At 42.9% G+C, this 23,648-nt stretch overlaps 1 protein-coding gene across 1 annotated transcript; it reads left to right on the top strand.

Moving 5' to 3' along the window:
* Positions 1-1,083: 1,083 nt before the first annotated feature.
* prr36b (proline rich 36b) lies at positions 1,084-23,602 on the top strand. The gene is made up of 5 exons (XM_051106577.1): positions 1,084-1,388; positions 12,534-13,206; positions 13,537-13,630; positions 18,762-18,976; positions 19,425-23,602. The coding sequence occupies exons 2-5, from the start codon at positions 12,636-12,638 to the stop codon at positions 23,213-23,215; spliced, it is 4,671 nt and encodes a 1,556-aa protein (XP_050962534.1). The 5' UTR covers positions 1,084-1,388; positions 12,534-12,635; the 3' UTR covers positions 23,216-23,602.
* Positions 23,603-23,648: the final 46 nt, after the last annotated feature.

Below are 23,648 nucleotides of genomic sequence, written 5' to 3'. Positions count from 1 at the left end.
GCGCCAGAGAGAAAGGAAGACAAAGACTTGTATGAGAGCAGCAGCAGTCTAGAGGCTTCTCCAGAGTGTCTGGGAAAACAGGCTTACAAGCAAACGCTACCAAACCACATTCGGATATTTGGACAAATATGTATTTTGCACGCCTGTGAGCATGCATTCAACCCGTCCACTATAGAGGAGCAGAGGTTAATGTGCTCACACAGGTGTCTGTCTGAAATCTGATCTCCCTTGTGTTTAAGTAAACCTTTAAATGCTAACCCAGAAGATCTTTAATTTACTATTTTACCCCCAGTCCTATTAAGGTGTGTGCTTCTCAACTGGCCCGGTTGCAAATCTATAATGTTGTTCACAGAGAGCAAAAAAAGAAAGTGTAAATAATAAAATGTGGCTAATGATATAATCATGCACAGTCATGAAAGCAAAGTAAATAGGTGTGTCAGCTTTTAAAGAGGAGGATAAAATGCTGCCAAAATCCATCAGTTGTCAGTTTTTTTTAAATAATTTTGAATATAGCTGGGCCAAATTTTGCATTGGACGCCATTTTATGTTCAAGGTGTGCCCTGCAGTAAATCCAGTTGTCTGCCAAACTCAGTGTCTAGTTAATACTTTTAGAGTTGTTGTGTTTGTTTTCATTTTATTTTCTAAAAGTTTTAGTATATTTAGTGTGTCAGTTTTATTTCATGTTTAATTGTTGTTATTTTAATATTTAAACTAAAAGAAAAAGAAAAATGTTGCCTGGCAGCTAAATCAAAAACATTTATTAATCATTTCAGTTAGCGTTCATTTTATTTCAAGAAACACAAATTGTAACTGTGTAAGTTTTAGTTAGCCCTGCCCCCGTGTCTCTCTTGTGTGCACTAGTGCAAGTGAAGAGTGAAAGTGAAAAGAAACGGCGGGAACGCGGGCGTGGGGGTGGGCACATGGGGGGCAGGGGGTGCACAGGGGTCCAGTGCGATAGAAAAGAAGAGGGACGGCGCGTAAAAGAAAGGACGCGGGGTGGCCTGTGCGATGACATCATCCCTCATTTGCATAAATCTCAGTCTGAAAGCTGATTGGTCACGGCGGGAGAAACCGAAGCCGCTCGCGCTTTTCATCCTTTTCAATGCTCGTCCGCGACCGCAGAGTGTGTGCGCGTGCGTGCGCGGATCGCCGAGCGCCGTTTCATTCTCTGCTGCCAGGAGACGCGCATCTCTTTTACCGCCGGTAGACAGTCAGTCAGCTCCAAACTGCCTCCGTCAGAGCTTCAGTCTACTGGTTTTTAATCTCAACATTCGTTGCCGGTTTTTGTCTCGATTCGCAGTGCTTCCCGCTGGGTTCCGCTTGGAAAAAAACGGGAGGAGACGCGAGTACCGACTGGGCGTTGCTGGAGGAAAAGCGCTATAGACTCGGTAAGAATCGGTGATTTATTAAAAGCCTTTTTCACTGTGTCTCAACTAATTAAACTGAAGAATTAATGCCAGTGTCAGTTTAATAAACGCTTTTCATTCAGCAGCATGATTTACGACTGCACGCATTGATATGTAAATGAATATTTATGAGTTCGTGTTCACATTGGTCATTATAATAGAAGTACCGGCGGAATAAATGAGATCATCAGATGAAAATGCCACTGAAGCGATCAGGTTTCACACCGGTTTGATTTACACCCTTAAATCTACCACACGCAACCGGTTTAGTTATTTTAGCGTTTAACTGCTCGTTAACCGGCATGGATTGTCTCCTTTTATCCAGTGTTGCCTTGTTCATCCTTTGAGTCCGTTTCAATGGTGGAAGTCTGGGCGGTGACGGCAAACCCACTCGTAAATGTGACCGAATGTACCCACGGACAGTCGCTCAGAAGACATGTATTACACTGACAGACAAAGGAGAAGAAATTATAACACGGTTTTTCTACATGGTTTGTGTTTTGTGCGTTTCCCAGCAGTGAAACTTTCCGCTCGTCCGTTCGCTTGAGTCTTTTGTTCTGCGCCTCCTCCACCCGCCCGCTCCACATTCATATAGCCTAATATATTCACCCTTTCGGTCCATACAATATTGACCCGGTCTATTGTTCGCTCTATAGGCGTATAATATATAAAACCCGCCGTGGTCCAAATATGTATTACAGTGACTGAATTTGCCGGTATATGTAGGCTATATTGTTCTGGGTCATATTTGCCAAATATTAGAATGTAAGTATATAAAATATAGTCTCGTACTCTGTCCCATGTATTTAAAAATGATTTAAAGATATTGTTTTTTAAAAAACCGTATTAGAAGCGTTATAAGGCTGATGTGGACCGGTATATGCGTATCAGACCTCATAATGATACCGCAGGAATTAATTAAACGACCCAACCTGCCAAAATACACGCCCGCCGGTCCATTTCTGAAAGATACGAACCATCTATCAACCAGCTGCTCGATATCATTCAGTGGTCTACTGTGAAGTATTGATGTTTCTCCATATAAAAAGCGACAAGGGCGATTAATCTGACTGGATTTTTAGTAATGTACTTTGAGTTTAGAGAGGATCCCGGGTGAACTCTATTCAAAGGTCCTGTGGGGTCATTTTGATTAGTTTTATGTTGGTATTTTCTTTCTTCTCGTGGTTTAGGGACAATGAAAATCAACAGGGTGGTTTCTTGGCTCTGCTCCCTGCGCAACTGGAGTCAAAATGATGCGTTTCGCAGCAGGTGCGGCTTGGTTTGGCTTCTCCTGCTGCTAAATCTTGGCTTTGTAAGTCAGTTCATCCTATTGTCTTGCTTAATAGTTCCCTTCTCTCTTCTCGGCAAACAAAAGGTTTAAGACGGATGCCTCAACCCCCTGCGGCCAGCATCTCACCGCTCCAGTTTGGCTTCATCATTATCTATCTCTTCTGCTTTTGTTTGGTATATTGTGAATAATTATGGGTAGAAGTACATATTAGTTATTTATATGTCTAAATGAGAGATCATTTTAGTAATAAAGGCTATTTTAAGCTGTTGTAATATGCGAGTCACTGCTGAAGGTCACGGTGAACAATTCTCTCTAATTATTTCAGATCCATTTTTGTTTGACTGTCATTGTTCTGTCATATTATGATCTTGATACAATGCTGTAGCTGTCTCCAGCCTTCAGGGATTAGGCTCTTGGAGGGAGGCATTGCCAGCAATTACAAATGTGTCATGGCATGATGGGTAGTGACTGTATGAGGAATGGGGGTGGGACTCGCTAGAGAAGAAATTAGAGCAGATGACATCAGAAAGGTCAAATTCTTGTTTATGATTATCTGAAGAGACATAAGAGAATGTGACTATGCATTATTTGGCCCACCACCATTGGCTTGCTCAAAAATAAAGTTTTGGTTTTTTTTTTTGTATTGGCACTATGGGTTCCAAGAAGAACCTTTATCATCCATGGAACCCTTCCATTGACAAAATGTAGAGAAAAAAAGGTTCTTCAGATTTTTAAAATGGTTCTTTTGAGAACTTTTTTTACTGAAAGGTTTTTTGAAGAACCAAAATGATCGCTACAAAAAACCCTATTTGGAACCTTCTGCAGTGAACGCTCGTTGCAGTCCCAAGATGCAGTTACAGTGGTTTTCCTGTGTCATCTGTCGTTTTCTGATAAATCTCTCATATTGAAGTGCTCCCTCCTCCGGTAAAGATAGCACCCTAGAGGCTGAGCAGTTGTCGCAGTGGACAGTTGGCTCTGTTAGGATGGGATACTGTGTTGCAGCTGTGGTAATTTGAAGGGTTTGTTGCATTCTGGGTTCTTTTTTGGGGGAGTGTTTTGCGGTTACGCTTCAGCTTTCTGTAAACATGTCTGCTGTGCAGTTGTAGCATTCTTGCTGTGTTAATCTCCGTCTGGAGCAACATTATATCGGAGCAGACATGCAGTCCTGTCTTGGTGCATTTTGGTTTAGTATCCTTTGTTCCAGTCTTGGCAGATGTCACTCAATGAATGGTGTCTTTGAGAGTGCCACAGATTGCTTCGGGTGCTGCAGTTTACTGATAGATGTATTGACCTGCTGTTTTTATAAACGCAAAAGTTCACATGCTGTAAGAATCCTTGCAGTGTCTGAATTCCATATTAAAATAATCTGTCCTGAAAACTAGGCGTCTTAATGCCGCAGGCCTCCATGCAGTGAAAAATGCCAACCTATTTTACGAAGGCGTGAGACAAATTTCTCTCAGCATCAACCTCAAAGTGTTCATAAAACCTGCAGTTTGTCAGCAGTTTAAGATGCATCCAAACTCCCAGTGGAAGTAAATATAAACTATATTTTTACATTTCCTGAAAAAAAAAAAAATCTTCAGAGTGGTTTCAATGTGTTGCTATATGGTTTCTAGAATGTTTTACTGTCTGTCTGAAGTCTCTGTGTCATTTTGGTAATTTTGGACATGGTCCATGTCCTTCCTTCAAAGTAAGTCAATGGGACTTTTAAAAAATCACAGGTTTTAGAGAAAAATAGCACAGTAATCTCACTTGTCTCTTGTTTCAGAAGCTCAATGTGTCAAACTTTGCTCAGATTTGCTCCCTCATTCATTTATTTGACAAGAACTCAAATAATTCTTATATGTGACCCTGGACCAGTCTTTAGCATGGGTATATTTGTAGCAATAGTCATAAATACATTGTATGGGTCAAAATGATAGATTTTTTAAAAATGCCAAAAATCATTAGTTATTAAGATCATGTTCCATGAAGATATTTTGTAAATTTCCTACTGTAAATATATCAAAACTTAATTTTTGATTAGTAATATGCATTGCTAAGAACTTCATTTGGCAAACTTTAAAGGTGATTTTTCTCAGTATTTTGATTAAATTTTTTTCCAAATAGTTGTATCATGGCCAAATATTGTCCTATTCTAACAAACTATACATCAATGGGAAGCTTATGTATTTTTATTTATTTTCCAAAAAATTACCCTTATGACTGGTTTTGTGGTCCAGGGTCACATATTTCAAAATCAAATGATCAGAACTGCCATCAGAATGTTTTTTTTTTGCTTCTTCAATTCCTACTGTATTCCAGAAATAACCAATTTCTCTTGAAAATTTGTTGGAAAGAGATTTGAGATATGAAACACACTGAAAGATCAACCTCTGAGCAATATAAATCTACTCTGGGACATTATTATTTAGTAGATTCTTCATCTAAAGCAGCTTAAAAGTATTTAATCACAGAGAAAGTCTAGTTTGAGCAACCAGGGGTTGAATACTTTCGCTCAGAACCACAGTAGCGGAAGGACAAACACTTCTGCAGAGGTTTCAATGTAAAACCTTTGGATTACCAGTCTAGATCCCAAATTATAACCATCTAATACCAATGTTTGGTTGTATGTAAGTTCAGCACCTTCATGTAGATTCGTACTTCGCCAGTGGGCACATTATGAACTTTTCTGTTGAGTCAGGACAGAGGCTCAGAGTCCATCTGGAAGGTGCTGGTCAGCTGTGAGCAGTAGGATAATCCTCTTATAGGTACAGTCATTTCCTGTGGAGAGTGTGTGTGTCAGTCACTTCCTCCTGTTCGCTGAAGGGCATGTTTATTGTCTGCTGCAGATGACGTTTGTGGCCATGCTGTCACAAACAAACACACACTATCAGATGTCATTGATCGAACCCCACCAGCTGGTTTCTATCAGCTCTTATGTAATTTGGCTCTTTAGCTTTTTTGTGCATGCAGTAGATAATAGAATCAAGCAGCTCCTCGAATTACAAATTAGTTAAAAGGCCCCTTTACGCCCAAAACCTCCCAATTTCAGTGTGGCCACATGCTCTGCTAATGCACTGCCCAACTCCCCCATCTGTGCTGTGACCCCTGCACTTTCTCTCAATGATCAATATCTGTCTTATCTCATTTCATCTCACCATTTCTCCTCTTACTCTCTTGGCCAGGTGGCATGGCATGCTGGCTGGCACCCGTATCTGGCCGTGTCCTGTGTGCATCCCGTTCCGCGGGTGTCCATCGGAGGATTGTACAGGATTAGCATCATGCTTTGTCCCGAGTTAACGAGCTCTGTCATGTGTTAATCTCCCTGTCCCCAGGGGACCGTGTTGGTCCGCCGCTGGTTGTGATGTTTCCTGCTGCTGTGCACTGGGTGGACAGAAGTGCTGGTACCAGCTCCTTCAGTCGTGTGACCCTGCTTTGACACTGTTTTATTGCATTTAATCCAATTATAGTGCTGTTTTAGGGGCTGTTTACACTAGGTGTCCTCTTGTGTTTCACAAAACAATAGACCAGGGGTGTCCAATTCTGTTCCTGGAGACCTACTTTTCTGTGAAGTTCAGATATAGCCACAAAATCAGACACACCACAACCAGCTCATTTACCACTTTTCCACAAAGGCAGTTCTAGTGCTGGTTTGGAGCCGAAACCTAGTTTCAAATAGTTTCTTTCTCTATTGACATCTAAAGCACCAGCTCAGAACCAGGAAAAGTGGTTCGTAAGTAGTGCCAAAACATTGCTGGACTAGAAGCAAGAACTGCTTGCGCCAGGGCTGGGGGCGGGGTTACCGGGACTAAAAAGACAGGGGTTTTTTTTAAACATTAGCTAAACATGAACATGTTGGATTCACCGTGTTTGGATGCTGATGTTGGTTTGCAAAGCCTTTGTGGATATTAGGCTTGTTCAAGATGTGTTAGTGCTGCGTGAACCAGTCGGCATTTGTCGTCAAAGTACCGCAAGAGCAATTGAAACGCTTAAAGAGTTGTCTCATCTGCTCTCCAATCGCTCTGGTGGTGCTTTAGTGTCGTGCGCTGGTTGGTCTGTGTGGTGCCAATGCTTCTCGAGCAAGCCTGGTGTTTTTGCCACTGCCACATTAGTGTTGCTAGGAAAAATAAGACATATTTAGTGACGTAGGACCTGGCTCTGTGGTGGCTCTCTAGCTCTTGGAAAAACAAACTGGTTCTTAAAAGACTCACCAGTTGAACCAAGTCCGAACCGGCAATAGCACTAACTCTGAACTAGCACCCGGTTCCTGCTGGTGGAAAAGGGCCATTAAGATCTTTAGAAGAACTTGAAAATTACAGATTGGTGTGCTGGAGCAACCCTGGAACTGAACTCTGCAGGTACATAGATTTCCAGGATCAGGATTGGGCACACCTGCACTAGATGAACTGCAGCAAAATGAAACAGTGTGATATTAATTCAGATTTTGTGGTGGCAATTTCCAAAATTTTGCAGACATGCAAATTTCTTGGGGCACAAATTTGTGAGCAAACTCAAAGTTTTATTGGGGAAAGGCAAATGAATGAACCCAAAGTTTCTTCGGGGAAGTCAAAAGATTTGCAGGTGAATGTAAGATTTTATTGGGGGAGGGCAAGCATTTTGCAAAAGATTGCAAAGTTTCTTGGGGAAATCAAAAGTATTGCAAAAGAGCGAAAGGCAGTATTTTTGTGAGTTAATGCAAATTTTCTTAGGAGAAGGCAAACGATTTGCATGAAAGCTCAACAGATTTTTCTGTCACCATAAAAGAGAACACAAGCCCCTAAGCGTTCTTGTGTAGGTCACTAATCTATTGCATCCCAGACAGTTGTTGAGTGTCTCATGCCCTGGAGTAGCATATGTTCCAGAAAACTTATGTAAATCTTCCTTACAGTACAAGGATTACCTCCCCATCACCTGGATGCTGTCCAGGTATCTGCCACACAAGCTGTTGGCGCCTCGGGGAAGAAAGAAAACTTCAATCACAGCTAGTTTAGTCTCGGTTTACCACTGGTTTTGTTTCCATCATCCCCCTGAGGGTCCCAAAGTGGTTTCTTACATCCTGACGTCACTACCTTCCTTTCCTCGCTCGGCTTGCGTCCTCTATGGATTGTTCTGCAGAATGGGCCGATCTATTTGTTTTTGTGAGTTGGACAGAGCGGCTTTCCGACCTTTGGCCAAGGGTGTTTTGGGAATGCGCTGGCCACGATCGCAATCTCCACAGCGGGGGCACTACAGTGGCTTTTGTCAGCTCGGACAGCAGCGGTCCTGTCATGTGCCTCCATGTGTGTCTATCCCCTTTTCACTCCTCCGCGAGGGCCGCCACCCCAACAATCCCTTCTTTGGTGACTTGTTTCATTGCAATGCGCCTCGGGCCGGTCGACTTCATCTCGGCGTGTGTGTGCTGTATAATGGGCCGTTCAGAGAGTCATGTGATCGGCAGATAGAGAGAGGGGACCAGTATCTCCACACAGATGCGTCTAAGACGCCGTCCGTTCTTGAGTGCTATTATGTAATTCTGTTTGTGTTATGGACACCAACAGCCAATGGGCTATTCATGGACTCATGAAAGCCGTTCTGTGATGCAGGCCCCAGTCACACCTTCAGTCAGTCTTTTGCTTGCGCTGCTGTAGAGAAGGCTAGCATTTGATGAATAGGGTGTTTGAACTACATTTTTGGATTAATTTTAGTACTGTAGACTGCATTGTTACTGATACTGATATTGCTACAAACACAACTTTTACAGTTCCTAAGGGTAGACACTGCAGGCAAAAAATGGACAGTAAAGATTCAAATGAGCCTTGCATTTGGAGGAGGAAACAACAGACTCTTAAATAACTGTCAGTGAGCAAAGCCATCATTTTAAATAGCATTTATTATTGAAATACATTTGATATTCACCACTAATGTGCCCTGGAAATCAATTTATATTTGTATTTGGTTCATCCCTGCTGTGGTTTTTAATGGATTTAGTTAGCTTATAGACCTGAGGTGAGGTTTATTCTTGCTTTAATCTGAGGGTTGAGAATCAGGTGCCTGATGAATTCGATTGCCGTTTTTCTCTCAAACTCTTTGACCTTTTCCCCTTAGAGCAGTGTTTCTTCCTCAACCAGCAAACTGTGAGTCCCAGTGGCCCTCTCTTTGTGGCGGTGGTCGTCGCTGAATAGATCTAGTGTTCGCTTGTTTTAGAGTGAGAGACGGGGGTGGAGGGAAACTTCTGCAACCTCCGGAGGGCACAAGCAAAAGGGGGGTTTGGAAGGGTGCATAAAGATGCTGCACTCAGAAATAAGTAAATAATTAAATAAAAATATCAGACATATTTAAATACAGATATTTAATAGTGTGCATCATCTCTGCAGAAGTACAATGGAGTATTGGCCGGACAAATTTAATATGTGAAATCCTAAACTGTGACAAATTACCACTGATTAGACAGTCCTCTGACCAAACGCCAAATCTGAGGCCAACAATGGCATCCTCAGAGCATGCAAACAGCCGGGAGAAGCCATGCGATTCATGCAGCATCTCTGCGGTGTGCAAATTTGCGCTTCCTCCCTTCATAATCTCTCTATTGATTGCAATTTAGAGGGAAAAAACGATTTCCTATAGTGAGCCATTGAGATTGTGCAGTTTGCTGGTTTGTTTGTTTTCTTGTTCTCCAGTTATTAGACATGTCGGTTTGGCTCCGACTGGCTAAAGCTAAGATGGCATTAGCCTGTTAGCACCCGCTGTGCCGCAGTGGTTAGCTGATTGTGAGAAGCAAGCTTTGCACACGGGGGACTTTTTAAGGCACAATGCAGCACTTGGATATGCATTTATGCACGCATAAATGCACAAGGGCGTCTTGTGCTTGCACCTCGGATAAAGAGGCCAAAGTGCATTCTGCCGTTACAATGACCCCATTAGCATAGGGGTGATCTGCGGTTCTGTGGCGGGAGAATTTAAAGACACCATCACGAGAGACCTGCCAAAAATGCTGCTTCCAGAAGATGTGTGTCGTGTCTGCAGCGTTTGTTTACATCATATGTGGGTCTTTGAAGGATGAACGCTTCGCAGAGTCATCCTTTCAGGAGCATTAGGCTCCTGCACCAGGATTGGTTACAATAATTGGATGAGGCATTAAGCATTAGGCGTGTGCAGGTTTGTCCCTGAGAGTGACGGAGTGCCAGTAAGAGGGTTTGTGGGTAAGAGGGTTTGTGGGTACGATGGGTCTTATTTTTGTAAGGTCACAAATCCTCCACACCTGTCTTTTATGGTTTTTGTCCATCTTGTGCTCTTTAAGGCTGTAAATATGTATTTTGTAGTAGGTGACATTTTAAATAACACCATAATTTTTTTGCACTTTTGATTTGGCCATTCCTAAAGCAGTAGTTCTTAGATCTTTTTGATTCAAGGGCCCACTTTTTAGTATTTCTGCTGTAATTATGACAAAACTGGTCGTTTTCAAACACAAACTGGGAGTATTGACATATTATATGAAATAACCACAATTAGCCATGGTTCAGTTTGTGATCCAGAGGTTGTAGGTTTTCTAATAAAGACAAGAATTAATAAGGGATAATGAAAAAGAAATATAATTTGAGTTAGCATAGCATAAGGTTACTTTATATCATAAAAATTAAAGCAAGGGCTCTAGAAATATCTCTAGTTGGTGCTTCAGATTCATGCAAATGCATTTCCCCCATCCACTTCCCTCAAACTTTGATTATTGAATTTTCATATGCTTTTTTTATTTCATACTTGTCTGTCAACATCAGCCACTCTTTAGAATAGAGGCTATCAGAAGTCAGCAGAGGTCATATCCTCCCCCCAGAATTAGATGGACACCATAGGCTCCTGACCCCCCCAGGGTCACTGTTGTTTACATGCAGAGGAAGCAGTCTATATCCCTTAGCAGGATCATTAAGGTCGTAAGGCCGTGTGACGGTGTGTGTGTTTTCCTCTCAGAACAAGGCTATTTTACGCCTCTAATCCCTGCAGTTCTCCACCACCTGACATTCTCACAGGCCGATTCCCATCTATCATTCTAAACAGGATCAATAGCAACAGAAAAGAAGAGCCAGGAGGGGTAAAGTGGATGCAACAAAGCCTGTATTTACAAGGAATATTAAAATAGAGAGACGTGATCTTGAGGAGCTGTTTTTAAAAGAAAACAGCCCTTGAGGTCTCAGAAGTGATGTTCTGTGTGGTTGTGTTTGTCTGGAAGACTAAAATCTTTCATAATTTCATATTTTTTTCATAAGTTCATAATTTAATCAGGCCGTATAGTTCATTTTTGTGTGTAATGTAAAACTAAGCAGGTATTGTGTCCTGCAACTTGTAATATTTCATCTCGAGTGGCTTAGATGTTAACTTTTTCAAGAGCATTTTCACATCTGGCTAGTTTGTTTCAGATATTGGCATTCCTAGTTTGGTTCATTTAGGCACATATAAACATGGCATTTGCACTTAAATCTACGGTACAGCAAAATAAACAGTCTGAGATCACCTGAATGAGGTGTCTCAGCCTACTTGAAAATGAACTTTGGTTCAATTGTGGTGAGAAAGCAATCCGACCCAACAAACCAACGAACCACACTATATCGCAATTCATAACAGTAATGCTTTACATAAAAAGCAAGCAGTGTATGATTCTGAGCAAATTCGTTATCATAGTTGTAAACCGAACTGCACCAAGAACTGCACCAATTTGTGCCTGTTTCGGTACAGAGCAAATGATCTGCAGGTCTGAAAACACCCTAAGTGTCCAGAGTTCCCTCATTTGACACAAATACTATTGTTCATTTGCCATGGGAACAGTTGTTTGCAAGTCAATGTCGTCATTGTTGATGTTCTCAAGTGCACAATTTCTATCAGTAACCAATGGCCATAGATAGATCTCTGTCCAAGACAATATATCTTCTCATCTCTATTTTCTCATGTCTGGCAGCATATATAGAATGGGTTCTTTCCTCCGGGGCTTTCTCTCTTTTTTCCATCACTCTCTCTCTCTCTCTCTCTCTCTCTCTCTCTGTCCCCCTCCCCCAAGTTTCTCTAATTTGGGATGCTCAGCTGCCTGGACCATCTGTGTGAGGACTGACTGAAGAGAATGGGCAGAATGAGTCCAGAGAATGAATTTCAACCTCAGAAACAATTGAAGAATCTGCAGCTCTGGAATATAATGTGGATGAGGTGTCCAGTGACACTGACGTCCGCTTTATGAGTGTGCATTTTTAGTGTTTGTTGACTGACTCCATTATTTAGTTCCCATGCTCTCTTGAGCCAAGCCACTTCCTCTCGTTGGCCTCTTCCACTGTATGAACTTTGCTGCGGAGCTGCGGCTCCTAAATCATGCAAACAACATCTGCTTCAGTAAGGCATTGTGGGTAATGCATCTGGCATTGCTGCTTTGCTAGTAGTTCGCAATTAGAAATTCCCCCAAAGGGTTTTGAAAACCAAGAGATTTCTTACACATGAAATAGCACCAGAAAAGCCTTATGATAGATGTCTTGCCAAGTGTAAAACTGAATTTTAATCTGTAAAACTGTATTAATGGCAGCTGTAATCTTACACCAGTCATCACTCCTAATAGCTGGCAACTCCTTGTGTGGCTTTATTTCAGTTTGGTTACAGTTTAAATAAATCCACAAGCTCTGAGCTCTGAATCAGCTGTTGTTTTCCCTCAGCACAGCACGCTCTTTACTTCATTCCTAATCTCTTTTTTAAGCATTTTCTCTAAGACCTCACTCTTTATCTGATTGTTCTCTTAGGTCTGTCTGCCAGTGAGAGGAGCTGCAGACTTCTCTCTTGTTCAGACTTGTTGTTTGTTTACTGTCTAAAGTCTCACATCAGACTACAACTCTTGTTGCTCTTGTTTTCAGGTCAGCCATAGCCGTCTGATAGCAGTAGACTCCAACTAGTGGACTGAGTCCTGGGTTCCTGATTCCTCTTTTGCTGAGACGGACCTCCAGGACTAGGACAAGATGAAACCGGATGGTGTTGACACGGCAACAATGGAGCCAATGGAAGCATTAAATGCAGGTCCTGCGGTTGAGGTGGCACCAGCGGGCGAAGCTCAGGACCAGGCTTTGCCTGCAACGCAAACAGAAGGTGAACCACAGCAAACAGAGGCAACCAACAAGACCGGAAAGGACAAGCCTGTGGATCCCAAAGCTAAGACGAAGGCACCTGCCAAAACAAAGACGGCCACCGCTGGAACCAAGGCATCTACAACCAGCTCCCGTCCCACCACTGGCCAAAGCCGCCTGACAAACGGGGCACAGAAGACGCAAGCCAACGGCCTCACCAAAAAGACCACCACAGCAGGCCTGGAGAAGAAGACCTCAACCACTGCTGCCACTAAAAAACCAGTTAGCTCTACTCCTGCACCCACAACCAAGAGCCCAACCAAGGTGGCTGAGAAAAAGCCTGTGGGGGCGGCGAGACCTGCTAGTGCTCCAGCCAATGGCGTGAAATCAACAGGGGCAGCGCAGCCCATCAAGAAAGCCCCTGCTGCACCAGCTAATGGTTTGAAGTCTAAACCAAAAACTGCAGGTAAGTCAAAAGCATCATCTGAGCTTATTGATTACAGTAGTGGTTCCTAACCACGTTCAAGAACACCCTGGGGTCTCCAACCCTCATTCAACACACCTGCCTGTATTTTTAGAGTAACCGTGAACACTTTGATTAGCTGTTTTAGATGTGTTTGATTGGGGGTGGAGCTGAACTCTGCAGGACAGTAGCTCTTGAGCAGCAGGGTTGGAGATCCCTTATGTAGGCCGTATGTTAGTTTACTGACTCTGATCAAAATTTCAAATTAACTGTCTGTATTTGTCTTCTTGTTTTAATTCTCTTGAACACCCTTCACCTTATCCTTCACTCCAGCTCCAGCTCCAAGACCCGCCACTGCATCCACCGCTAAGACCAGCACCACTAGCTCTCCCAAACCTGATAGGCCACCAGTTGCCAAGACAACCAGGTGAGCATCTCATTGATTGGGAATGTCACAAACTGAGCTCCCAGACTGGGTATGTTAATTAGAATTCTCCAGTGTGGGCCATTTCAGTAGTTCATTCTTTTCCAGTGTCCTTTAGGCATGGCTTATACAGCCTCACTTTGCAGTCCACGTCTCTGGCAGACAATCACTACTCCTCATTCACTAAATACTTAAAGCATTAGACATCAATTCTAAGTCTGAAAGGGAAAGAGTTTCATTTGCCAGGAAATTAACTGGCACAGTCCTAAAATTCCTGATTACAAAAAAATGCCCAATGGTAGAGAGTTTAAACTCTCCCCAGTGAGTTTAAGACTCTCCTGTTGGGAAAAGTTTGGACTCTCCCCAAAGTCTCCACAAGAGGACAAACAGTCTCAACAGCCCCTACATTAATTTCACACGGGGAGATGCTGATATAATGCAGATTTCCAGATATCCAAGACAGATGCACAGAGATGTTAGGATGGTTATTGTGCAGGGAGACAATATGAGTCACGCTGGGAATCACAACATAGAGCTCACAGGAGCTGATTTGAGATGCCTGCAGTCAGCCATGAACAGTGAAGGAGTTTTTTGTTGCTTGTTTATAGAGGCGATGGGGCCTGTAAAGGAGCTCAGACTCATGACGTCATGTGAGGGTGGGGGAGAAATGTTTGCATGACTTTGTGAACATTTGTAATGTGAGACTTGGTCGCACAATCATGCATTTTTTGCTAATCTCTTTAAATTTTGACAGAGATGCATTATGTTTCTTTCAGTGCTCTTAAAGAAAGCAAAATGTACAAAAGTGGGTCTGTCAAAGTTGTGGATGTTTCAGGTTCTTGTTCCAAGAAGCTCTGCAATCAAGTGCTGTTTTAGTTAGTTGATAACAATAAAAAAAAACTAAGAATAACCTGGCAAAGAAAACAACAAAAACAGCATAAAAAAAGGTTGTTCTAAGTTGTTATTCAGTCAATGTAAAAAACGCCTAAACAGAGCTCTGCCATGACATGTAGCATCTCTCGTCCCACGTCATACAGCTGAGCAGGAAGTTTATTTCATGATTAATGGTGTTTATAGTATAAAAGCTGCTGTCCCGCACACAGACAACATCACACACTGCTTGAAAAAGAAACACAGTCGACACTATTAGCACTGCAGTATATTCAGTCACTGGGTTTAGAAAAGATAATCTGGGGAATCCTTCCAGAGCCTTTGTTTTCTGCTTCTGCCTCATTATAACTTAAAGCTCAAACACTAAACAGCAGCGAAAAGTCATCCAATTAGCGCAGGAGTTTGTGTTTTGACCCAATGGGCATCTTTAGTCTGACAAATACTTAATGCTACTTTGGTCAAAATTTGCACATTTGAGCACCAACATTAACAATGTCAATTTAACATTTACTTCACAGTTCAGTAAAATATGACTCAGTTTTGGGTGCGGCACATTTTTTCTTCGTATTTGTGTATATGTGTGAAGAGTGTTTGTGTAATGTGCATATACACATCCAACCATTTGTGCGTCCTGCCTTCCGCAGTAGAGGTACTGCAGGGAATTCTGCATCTATTGAACCTACTGAATTTTAAATAAGTAAAACATGCCTTTGGCATTAATGATATGTGTTTGCCACCCGAAGCTTTAAATGAAATCTGCAGGATTGCAATTGCTATTAGTGGAACCGAACGGAACTGCATCAATTATAAAAGCAGTGCAAAGTGTGAGTCCTGCGTTGGGTGTTAGCTGCATTAGAGCAGAGCAGACATGACAGAACTGGCCAAAAATATTAATCATTTTGATTGACTGAATTATTAGCGCAACCTTAACGAAGGAGCTTTTTACTGTCGATGATTACGTCATACTGATGTAACAACTGTGGGCTGGTTGGTAAAGGGCGCGCCCAGCAGCCAAACCATCCGAGTCATTTCTCATAAATGAATTGCTCCTTTCTGTATTTCTTTGTCCCATTTTCTCTCATTCATTAGTTCATGATAGAGTTCAGTCCTCCAGAGAGATGTTTTATTGCAGCCACTGCATCTAATCTCCAAATGGAGCGTGCGTGTTTCCCAACAGCCAACTTGATGGATGGTTTATAACACTTCAGTGATTCTGATTTTGCTGCAGTGCTTCACGTGTTTTTCGCTTGTCAGATTTCTGCCTAGGCTGTGCATGTTCGCTGGTGTCCCGCTTCTCAAGTTTGACATAACTGGACTTTGGACATGCATATTTGTCTTCACTATCCACTCTGGCTGTGGCTTGATGTGTGTGTGTGTTTTTTTTTTTTTTTTAGAATAGTTTATTTTCTTTCATTTTGAAAGCCTTGAAGAATATATAGTTAAAAATTCTTTGTATTTGTGATCATTTACTTCAATTTATGTAATTCCCAATCTGTATGACTTTATTTCAGAGGACACAACAGCAGAACAAGATGACAATGTCATTTAAATTTGTTTATAATATATAAATCCTGTCTGGGTATTTATAATTTTTGGTCTTTTCCACAGGGCACAGTATTAAAGACACAATTATTGAAGAGTTTTTGTGAACCGGTATCTTTGATTTGACAAAGATTTGGCAATGCAAGCCAAAAAATCAGGTTTGATTTTTGCTGACAGGATAAAGTACATAAATCAAATCTTGTTCAGATGAATGACTGTTGGCCTATATTAAGCTAACACAGCAAATTTGCACGCAGGTGAGTGCCAGCAGGTAGACACAATTTCATCAAATGCTGCTGAATTACAGCTTTACCAATGCATTAGGATTTATCCTGAAGTGACATGAACCTTGTTATTGAGGTTAAAGAGTCCCTTCAGGCCAGAGTGCCTTATTAAAATCTCATCAGCCATAGTCTGCCAGTCTCTGGCTCAGGAGGAGGTCGTCTTCCTCATTGCTGCTGTGGCTTCAGGGGAAGTTTTGCCACTCACAAATGTAACGGCAAGTTAAACAGTGTTTATTAGCCAATCAGACTGCAGCCTTCTCCTTTGCTCATGAAAAACATCAAAGAGCTATCTATAAAATGCTTGAATGGCGTGCCATTAGCTTGAAGCACTTAAAGCAAATGCACATGTGTAAATGTGCTTGGATTGTTTTTAAGCTTCAGTGCATTTTTGGGTTTTAATGTGCATTATTATTTGCCCCCAACCATGGCACAGATATGACAGAAAAATGCTTGGCGTGCAATGCGATGGCTTGTTGTTGAGGAATAGATTTACATTTTTGCAAGGACAATAGTGTGGTACCAGCATTCTATTAATGTACCATAAAAAAAATAAAACAAATAATATAGTGCACAAGTCATATGAACTACTGTTTTGGGTTTTTCATTGTGCCATCTTTGGAACTTGATGGCACCTGGTCACTGTATGCCTTCATTGAATGCTGAAGAGGTTTTTGTTGCTCTTTTACTCCCACACTGTCTTTAACTCACACTCAGTTGCTTGGGTTCCAAAAGAATGATGCTGGTGCTCATCTCTGTGTGTTCGCTTCCTATATGAGTCATCCTGTCACTGTAGATTATTCATATTGGTTTTATGTTTGAGATTAAGATGAAGATTTTTATAGAACCTCTCATTCGCTCCATCGCTCTCATTCTCTTTTTATCATCTAAGAGCATGCTCTCCTTTTAGGGTTTAATTCTAATGCAAATCTAGGAGCAATAAAGATTTATTTATTTTCCATAATATGTTAAATCACTATTTTCTTTCTACCTAGTGCTGTGTGACTTTTCGACTTTGGTAAAATCAAGTCATTAAATCTAGGATTAGGTCATGTGGTAAGGGAGAACAAGCATGGAGAATCCAGGTAAAATCTTTGGTGCTATAGCTCATCCTATTTTATGATAATGGTTTATGTAGAATATGTTTTATATATATATATATATATATATAGTATAATATATAATATACAGTATATATATATATATATATATATATATATATATTGGCCATCCTTTAATGTTAGATCTGGAGATGTGGTTAAAAAAGGAACTGCAAAGACTTCAGTCAGACAGCTTCTTTATAAACTGTACACAGGTCTAATTATCAAGTTGGCTTAAAGACTGATGTCCAGGTTCCAGGTTGTGTGCTTAAGTAGGTGTTATTGTAAAGTGAAACTAGGTCGAGAAGCTACAACACACCACTGCATTAATTCATGTGTGGTTTCCTCTGTCAGGTTTATCTGTTTATAGACTTGGCCTCTTTGTTCCAGAGCCTTCACTGCTGGATCGCTCTCTCTCCCTCTCTCTCACCTGATACTGAATATATAGGACCCCACAATTTTGTAGAATGTCATCCCCGCCCATCCCGACGAAATGTGGAACTTTTGGAGCATGTGTTTTAGCAAGATCCACGCTATTTGCCTGAATGGGATTTGCATGGTTATTTTTACTCAACACAATGAAAGATTTACATGGTGCTCACTTCTGCACTGATATGCACACTGCCTCGTGCTCTCCAGCTCTTTATTTAGAACAGGAGAGACACATGCAGTGGAGCGTAGACAGAGGAAATCAGAAGCTGCCAGGCCCACAGGATCTAGGTTAGCTTACTCAGACTTGACCTGGACATGTACTGAGTCATTGCCGTGTGTTAAGCTGAGCTCATACTAGACCAGATTGGACAGACACTAGACCCCATCAGAGCAGAATGTGTATTACCACTGAGTCAGACACCCCAGGATAGAACAGTGGCATTATGGGTAGATAACTTGGGGGAGGGGATTTCTCAAAAAGAATGTTTTTGCTAGTATTAACACAACTCCATGTTGTGTTCTCGAGCTATCTGCCTGTCCCTCAGGCCTTCTGTGCTGTGACTAATCAAAGCTTTGACTCACTGCAATGGGATATATGACCCATCATCAATGGTTGAAATGTCTGAAGAAGTCGAGACTTCAGTCATACACAGACTTCAACTCATACACACTAATATCAGAACCTTCCTGTGTTCTTCTGGCATTCTGCTTTTTAAATGCAGGAGGTCCTTGTCCTAGCTCAATGGAAGTTTCCTACTGCAGAGTTGTGCAAGCTACTATAAGAGCAGCCAGACCTAAAAATGGCTTAATGACCCTACCTGTTATTAAGATTTGACAGTCTTCCTCTGTAATGATTTCTCAATTTCCCGTCACGTCTGCTATGTGCAGGTCTGCTGGCACTGCTCCTGCTGCCCGTTCTTCCCCTGCTGCCCCTAAGCCTGGGACACCGACAACTGCCAGCAAGACATCAACAGGCACATCCAGGCCAACTACTGCTACACCCAAGACGCCATCTGCTACTGCTAAACCTTCTCCTGCTAAAACCACAGCGCCCCCTGCTGGCCGGACTCCCACTCCTAAGACCACAACACCTGTCAAGAAAGGTGGGCATCTCATGGAATACAATAAATGCATGCATGAACTTCAGTTGTACCCACTGTAACAGTAATATTGTGCTGTAATATGTGAATAATGATATTTTAGACATGGTAAATATTTACATATTTCAGCTGAATTTTCATAAAATACTTACATTCATTTTACAATATTTAATGCAGGGGTGCCCAAACTCAGTCCTGGAGAGCCGGTGTCCTGCAGAGTTTAGCTCCAACTTGCCGCAACATACTTACTAGAAAGTTTCTAGTATGCCTAGTAAAAGCTTGATTAGCTGGTTCTGGTGTGTCTAATTGGAGTTGGAGTGAAACTCTGCAGGACAACAGCCCTCCAGGACCAAGTTTGGGCACCCCTGATTTAGTAGCTTACAAATCCTTATATTCATTTCTACTTGAAACTGTGATATTGAGTTGACATTAAATGTTCTCTTTTCATTAGATGTCAGTAAGCAGCCATCTACTCCAGCGGCCAAGAAGCCCACTTCTTCTCCGCTTACCAGGCCAGCACCAACCAAGACCACCAAGCCTGACACCCCTAAGTCAGCCTCTGCTACCAAGGCAGAATCTGCCACAAAAAAACCCACCACCTCCAGCAAGGTGGCAGATGTTAAGACTAGCAAACCCAAGGAGAGCAAAGCAACACCTTCCAAGGAGGTCAGCGCAAGCCTTAAGACCACAGGCAGCAAGCCCAGCACTAAGACAAGCAGCCCAAAGAAGTCAGTTGGCAGTAGCACCCCAATGCCATTGAAGGGTGGCCCAAAAGCCTCCCAGCCTGCAGAGCCAGCAGCCACAGAGGCTGAGAAAAAGGATGTGGTACCTGCTGTGGTTGCAGCCACTACTGCGGCTGCTGCTGTTGTTTCTTTGGTGACCTCTGAGGAAACACCTGAAGACTCAGCTATGGCTTTTGTTCCTGCTGCCACTGAAGAGGCACCTAAGGACTTGTCTACCCAGGTCAATCCTGCAGTATCTGAGGTGAAATTAGAAGATTCATTTACAACTTCAATTCTTGCTTCCTGTGAGGACTCTAAAGAGGATTCTAAAGAAATGGCCACACCTGTCACTGCCCCTACCACTATGGAAGCACCTGAAGACAAAGTTACACCTGTCATTCCTCCTGTCACTGAGGAAACATCTGAAGAGTCTGTTACATCTTTCAGGCCTGAAGAAGCACCTGAAGATAGAACTATGTCTGTCATTCCCCCTACCTCTGATGAGGTACAAGACGAAACAGTTTCACCTGACATTCCTTCTGAAGAAACACCTGAAGAATTAAATACATCTGTCATTCCTCCTACCTCTTATGAGGCACGAGAAGAAACTGTTTCACCTGTCATTCCTTCTGAAGAAACACCTGAAGATATTACTACATCTGTCATTCCTCCTACCTCTTATGAGGCACGAGAAGAATCAGTTTCACCTGTCATTACTTTTGAAGAAACACCTGAAGAAGTAACTACATCTGTCATTCCTCCTACCTCTTATGAGGCACGAGAAGAAACTGTTTCACCTGTCATTCCTTCTGAAGAAACACCTGAAGATGTAACTACATCTGTCATTCCTCCCACCTCTTATGAGGCACGAGAAGAAACTGTTTCACCTGTCATTTCTGCTGCTTTTGAAGAAACACCTGAAGATGTAACTACAGCAGTCATTTCCCCTACCTCTTATGAGGCACCTGAAAAATCCATTTCACCAGTCATTCCTCCTGCCTCTGATGAAATATCCGAAGAAAATGCATCTGTCATTCCCGCTACCTCTTATGAGGCAACTGTAGAAAGTGCTTCACCTGTCATTTCTCCAGCTTTTGAAGAGGAACCTGAAGACACAGTTACACCTGTTATTTCTCCTACTTCTGATGAGGTGGAGCTTGTCTATCCCCAGGACATCCCCCAGAGTGTCCATCAGAGCATGGACACTTATAAAGATGACAATGTCATGTCTCAGCTGGCTGCTGAAGTGGACTTGGTCAGTCTGGAGGAGCCAGTACCTGCTGTGTCTCCCCTGGGAACCACAGTGCTGTCCCCACCATCCTCTCCCACTGGCCCACCATCCATGCCAGATGAGCTCCCAAGCTCAGCTCCCTTTCTGGGTTCACAGGGTCCAGCTGAACCATGGGCACAAAGCTCTTCTCTGTACCCCAGTTCTGCGACCGTAGAGAACGAGGAGCAGGATGAGGAAAGACAGCACGATGAAGAAAGTGAGCAGGATGATGAAAAAGATCAGGATGATATACAGATTCCCTCTGCTGCAGAGAATGTGATCGAAGACTTTGATCTGATGGGCTCCACTGAAAGGGATCACATCAGAACTGCAGCTCCTGTCTCCCCCTTGCAAGAACGAGAGGAGGCGGTGGAGAAAGCTGAAGAAGAGATTAATGAAGACAATGAGGAGGAGGAGGAAGAGAAGGACGAGGAGGATGAGGAGGAAGATGAAGTAAAAGAGATTGGCATACAGGAATTAGTGACCCAAACAGAGAAAGTTGACTTTAATAAGGGTGTGGCAGATTTTGCCAGCTCTGATTGGGGTATGATGCAATCAGATGACATGTACAGCAGTGAGAAACATGACTCAGAAGTGACCTCTCCTTTAAGAGCTGAAGACATGTCGTACAGCAGTGAGAAACAGGACTCAGAAGTGACCTCTCCTTTAAAAGCTGAAGACAGCTGCAGTGCTAAAGAGACTGGTGACTTTATCATGACTGAGGCGGACAAGGAACAGCCATTCACGGGGCCTCCTGGAATCCAGTCATTTGGTAGTGAAGATGAAGAAGAGGATGAAGAAGAAGAGCGTTTGAAGAAAGACCTGGATCTGGAATTAGAGCATGATGATGAGCATCACAAGCAACAGAAAGATTTGGAGGAAGAAGACAAAGATGTGGAGATGGTCCACAAGGGCATGGCTGAGAGTGAACTTGGGGTTTGTAGAAATGATGGTAATGAAGATGAAGATGAAGAAGATGATGATGATAATGATGATTACAGAGAGGAGAGTCATCTAGATCTCAGCAGCGTGGGTCACACTGCTCCAGAAACATCTATGCCTTTGACAGCAGCATGGAGTAATTCCAATCCATTCTCCGATACCTGGGCCCAGCCTTCTTCCGTCCTGTCTGAATCAAAGCTTTCAGATTTCAGAGTTCAAGATCCAGACACACTCACCAAATTCCCAGCCGATCCAGACACAACCACCACATTCTCAGCTGATCCAGATACACCACCCAAATCCCCAGCTGAGGCTTTTCTGGACATGAGTCCACCCCTGATTCAGGCCTCAGAACCTCAAACTGACATCCAAGAGGAGACAGTAGGCTCAGTCCCAGTGGAGTCATGCATCTTGGCTCCTCCTGCTATTGGAATGTCCCAGTCCAGCACCCTCAGTGGAACAGCCCTGGCCGCCCATAGCAGCAGTGAGACCAGCACACCTGAAGAGCTTCGAGATTACGACAGCAGCTCAGGTGTAGAATCCCGATCAGACAAGCAGCAGACGCCAGTCCCTGCCATGCAAACAGACATGGAGCAGGACCTGGGTATTCACCTTGAGCGAGGCGATGGGGAGGAGGAAGAGGCAGAAACGCTGCCAGCCGACGAAGTGCTGGGTGACGCCGCAACGGCACCAGCCTCTGTACCATCATCACCATCAACCTCTGGTGATGAGGCCAGTGATACAGAGGGTGAGATGCAAATAAATGAACCGGATGTTGCAGTTGATGACAACGCCACAGTCCCTCATGACCTTGCTGCCCTGGAGGAAGATGAGGAGGCTCCTGAACAGATTGGAGAGGAAGATGGTGATACGCCTCAGTCAGCCAACTCTGTGGCCTCCTACGGTTTTGACTGCTCCGCATCCATCTCCAATGCCCACTCTATGGCTGAGAGCTGTGGAAAGAGCCCAGGCATCTTTAGCCTGGAAAATGAAGAGCAGCTTCCGGAAGAAGCCAAGGATCCCTCTTTCATCAAGGAGCTCACCCTGCCAGCAGCTGCCGCCTACAGCGATGAGTTGTTGGGCTGCCCAGTAGATTTGCTGCCGATTCGGGAGCCCGCAGAGAGGGATGCTGAGTTTGACGAGCACTACATGCTGTGCAGTAAGACAGACCCAGGCGCTATGGAGGAAATGGATGCTGAGTCCCCCATGCACCTCTCACCCCAACATGGGGACGATTCTGACGGCCAGCCACCGTACTACTCTACTATATGTGATAAGACTGATAACATTCTGGCAGGTAACGTATAAAGTCCCTCTTTTGGAATGCACCTTGTCTACCCCAAACCCCACGCTCCCACCCTGTGTCCTTCATTTCTTCCAAATGTGGGGTTAACAAGCAAAGAAATGACTAGAAATATGTAATAGAAGGGGGAAGAAAAGGGGAGCCGTCAGGTGAGGGATTATAGCTTTGTCTGAACTGCTCTCTGTTCTTCTATTACCATGGTGATGGTTATGATTGTATGGCTTAAATTTCTGTATGTACAGTAGCTTTTCTCATTTTCTATTAGAATGTACTTTTTAAATAACACTGCATTTCATGGCACCCCTGAACCTGCAATGTTAGACTAAGTTAAGTTGATGTCCTTTAATGAAAGGACAAAGAAAAAAAAAAAATAAACACTTGGTGGACTACAACTACCTTTGTATTTATCCTACTGTTTTTACCAATCAAATGTCAATT

Source organism: Labeo rohita, chromosome 3 (genome assembly GCF_022985175.1).
Source record: "Labeo rohita strain BAU-BD-2019 chromosome 3, IGBB_LRoh.1.0, whole genome shotgun sequence".
In the NCBI taxonomy this organism is placed as follows: domain Eukaryota; kingdom Metazoa; phylum Chordata; class Actinopteri; order Cypriniformes; family Cyprinidae; genus Labeo; species Labeo rohita.
This window is presented reverse-complemented; position numbering and strand designations above follow the sequence as displayed.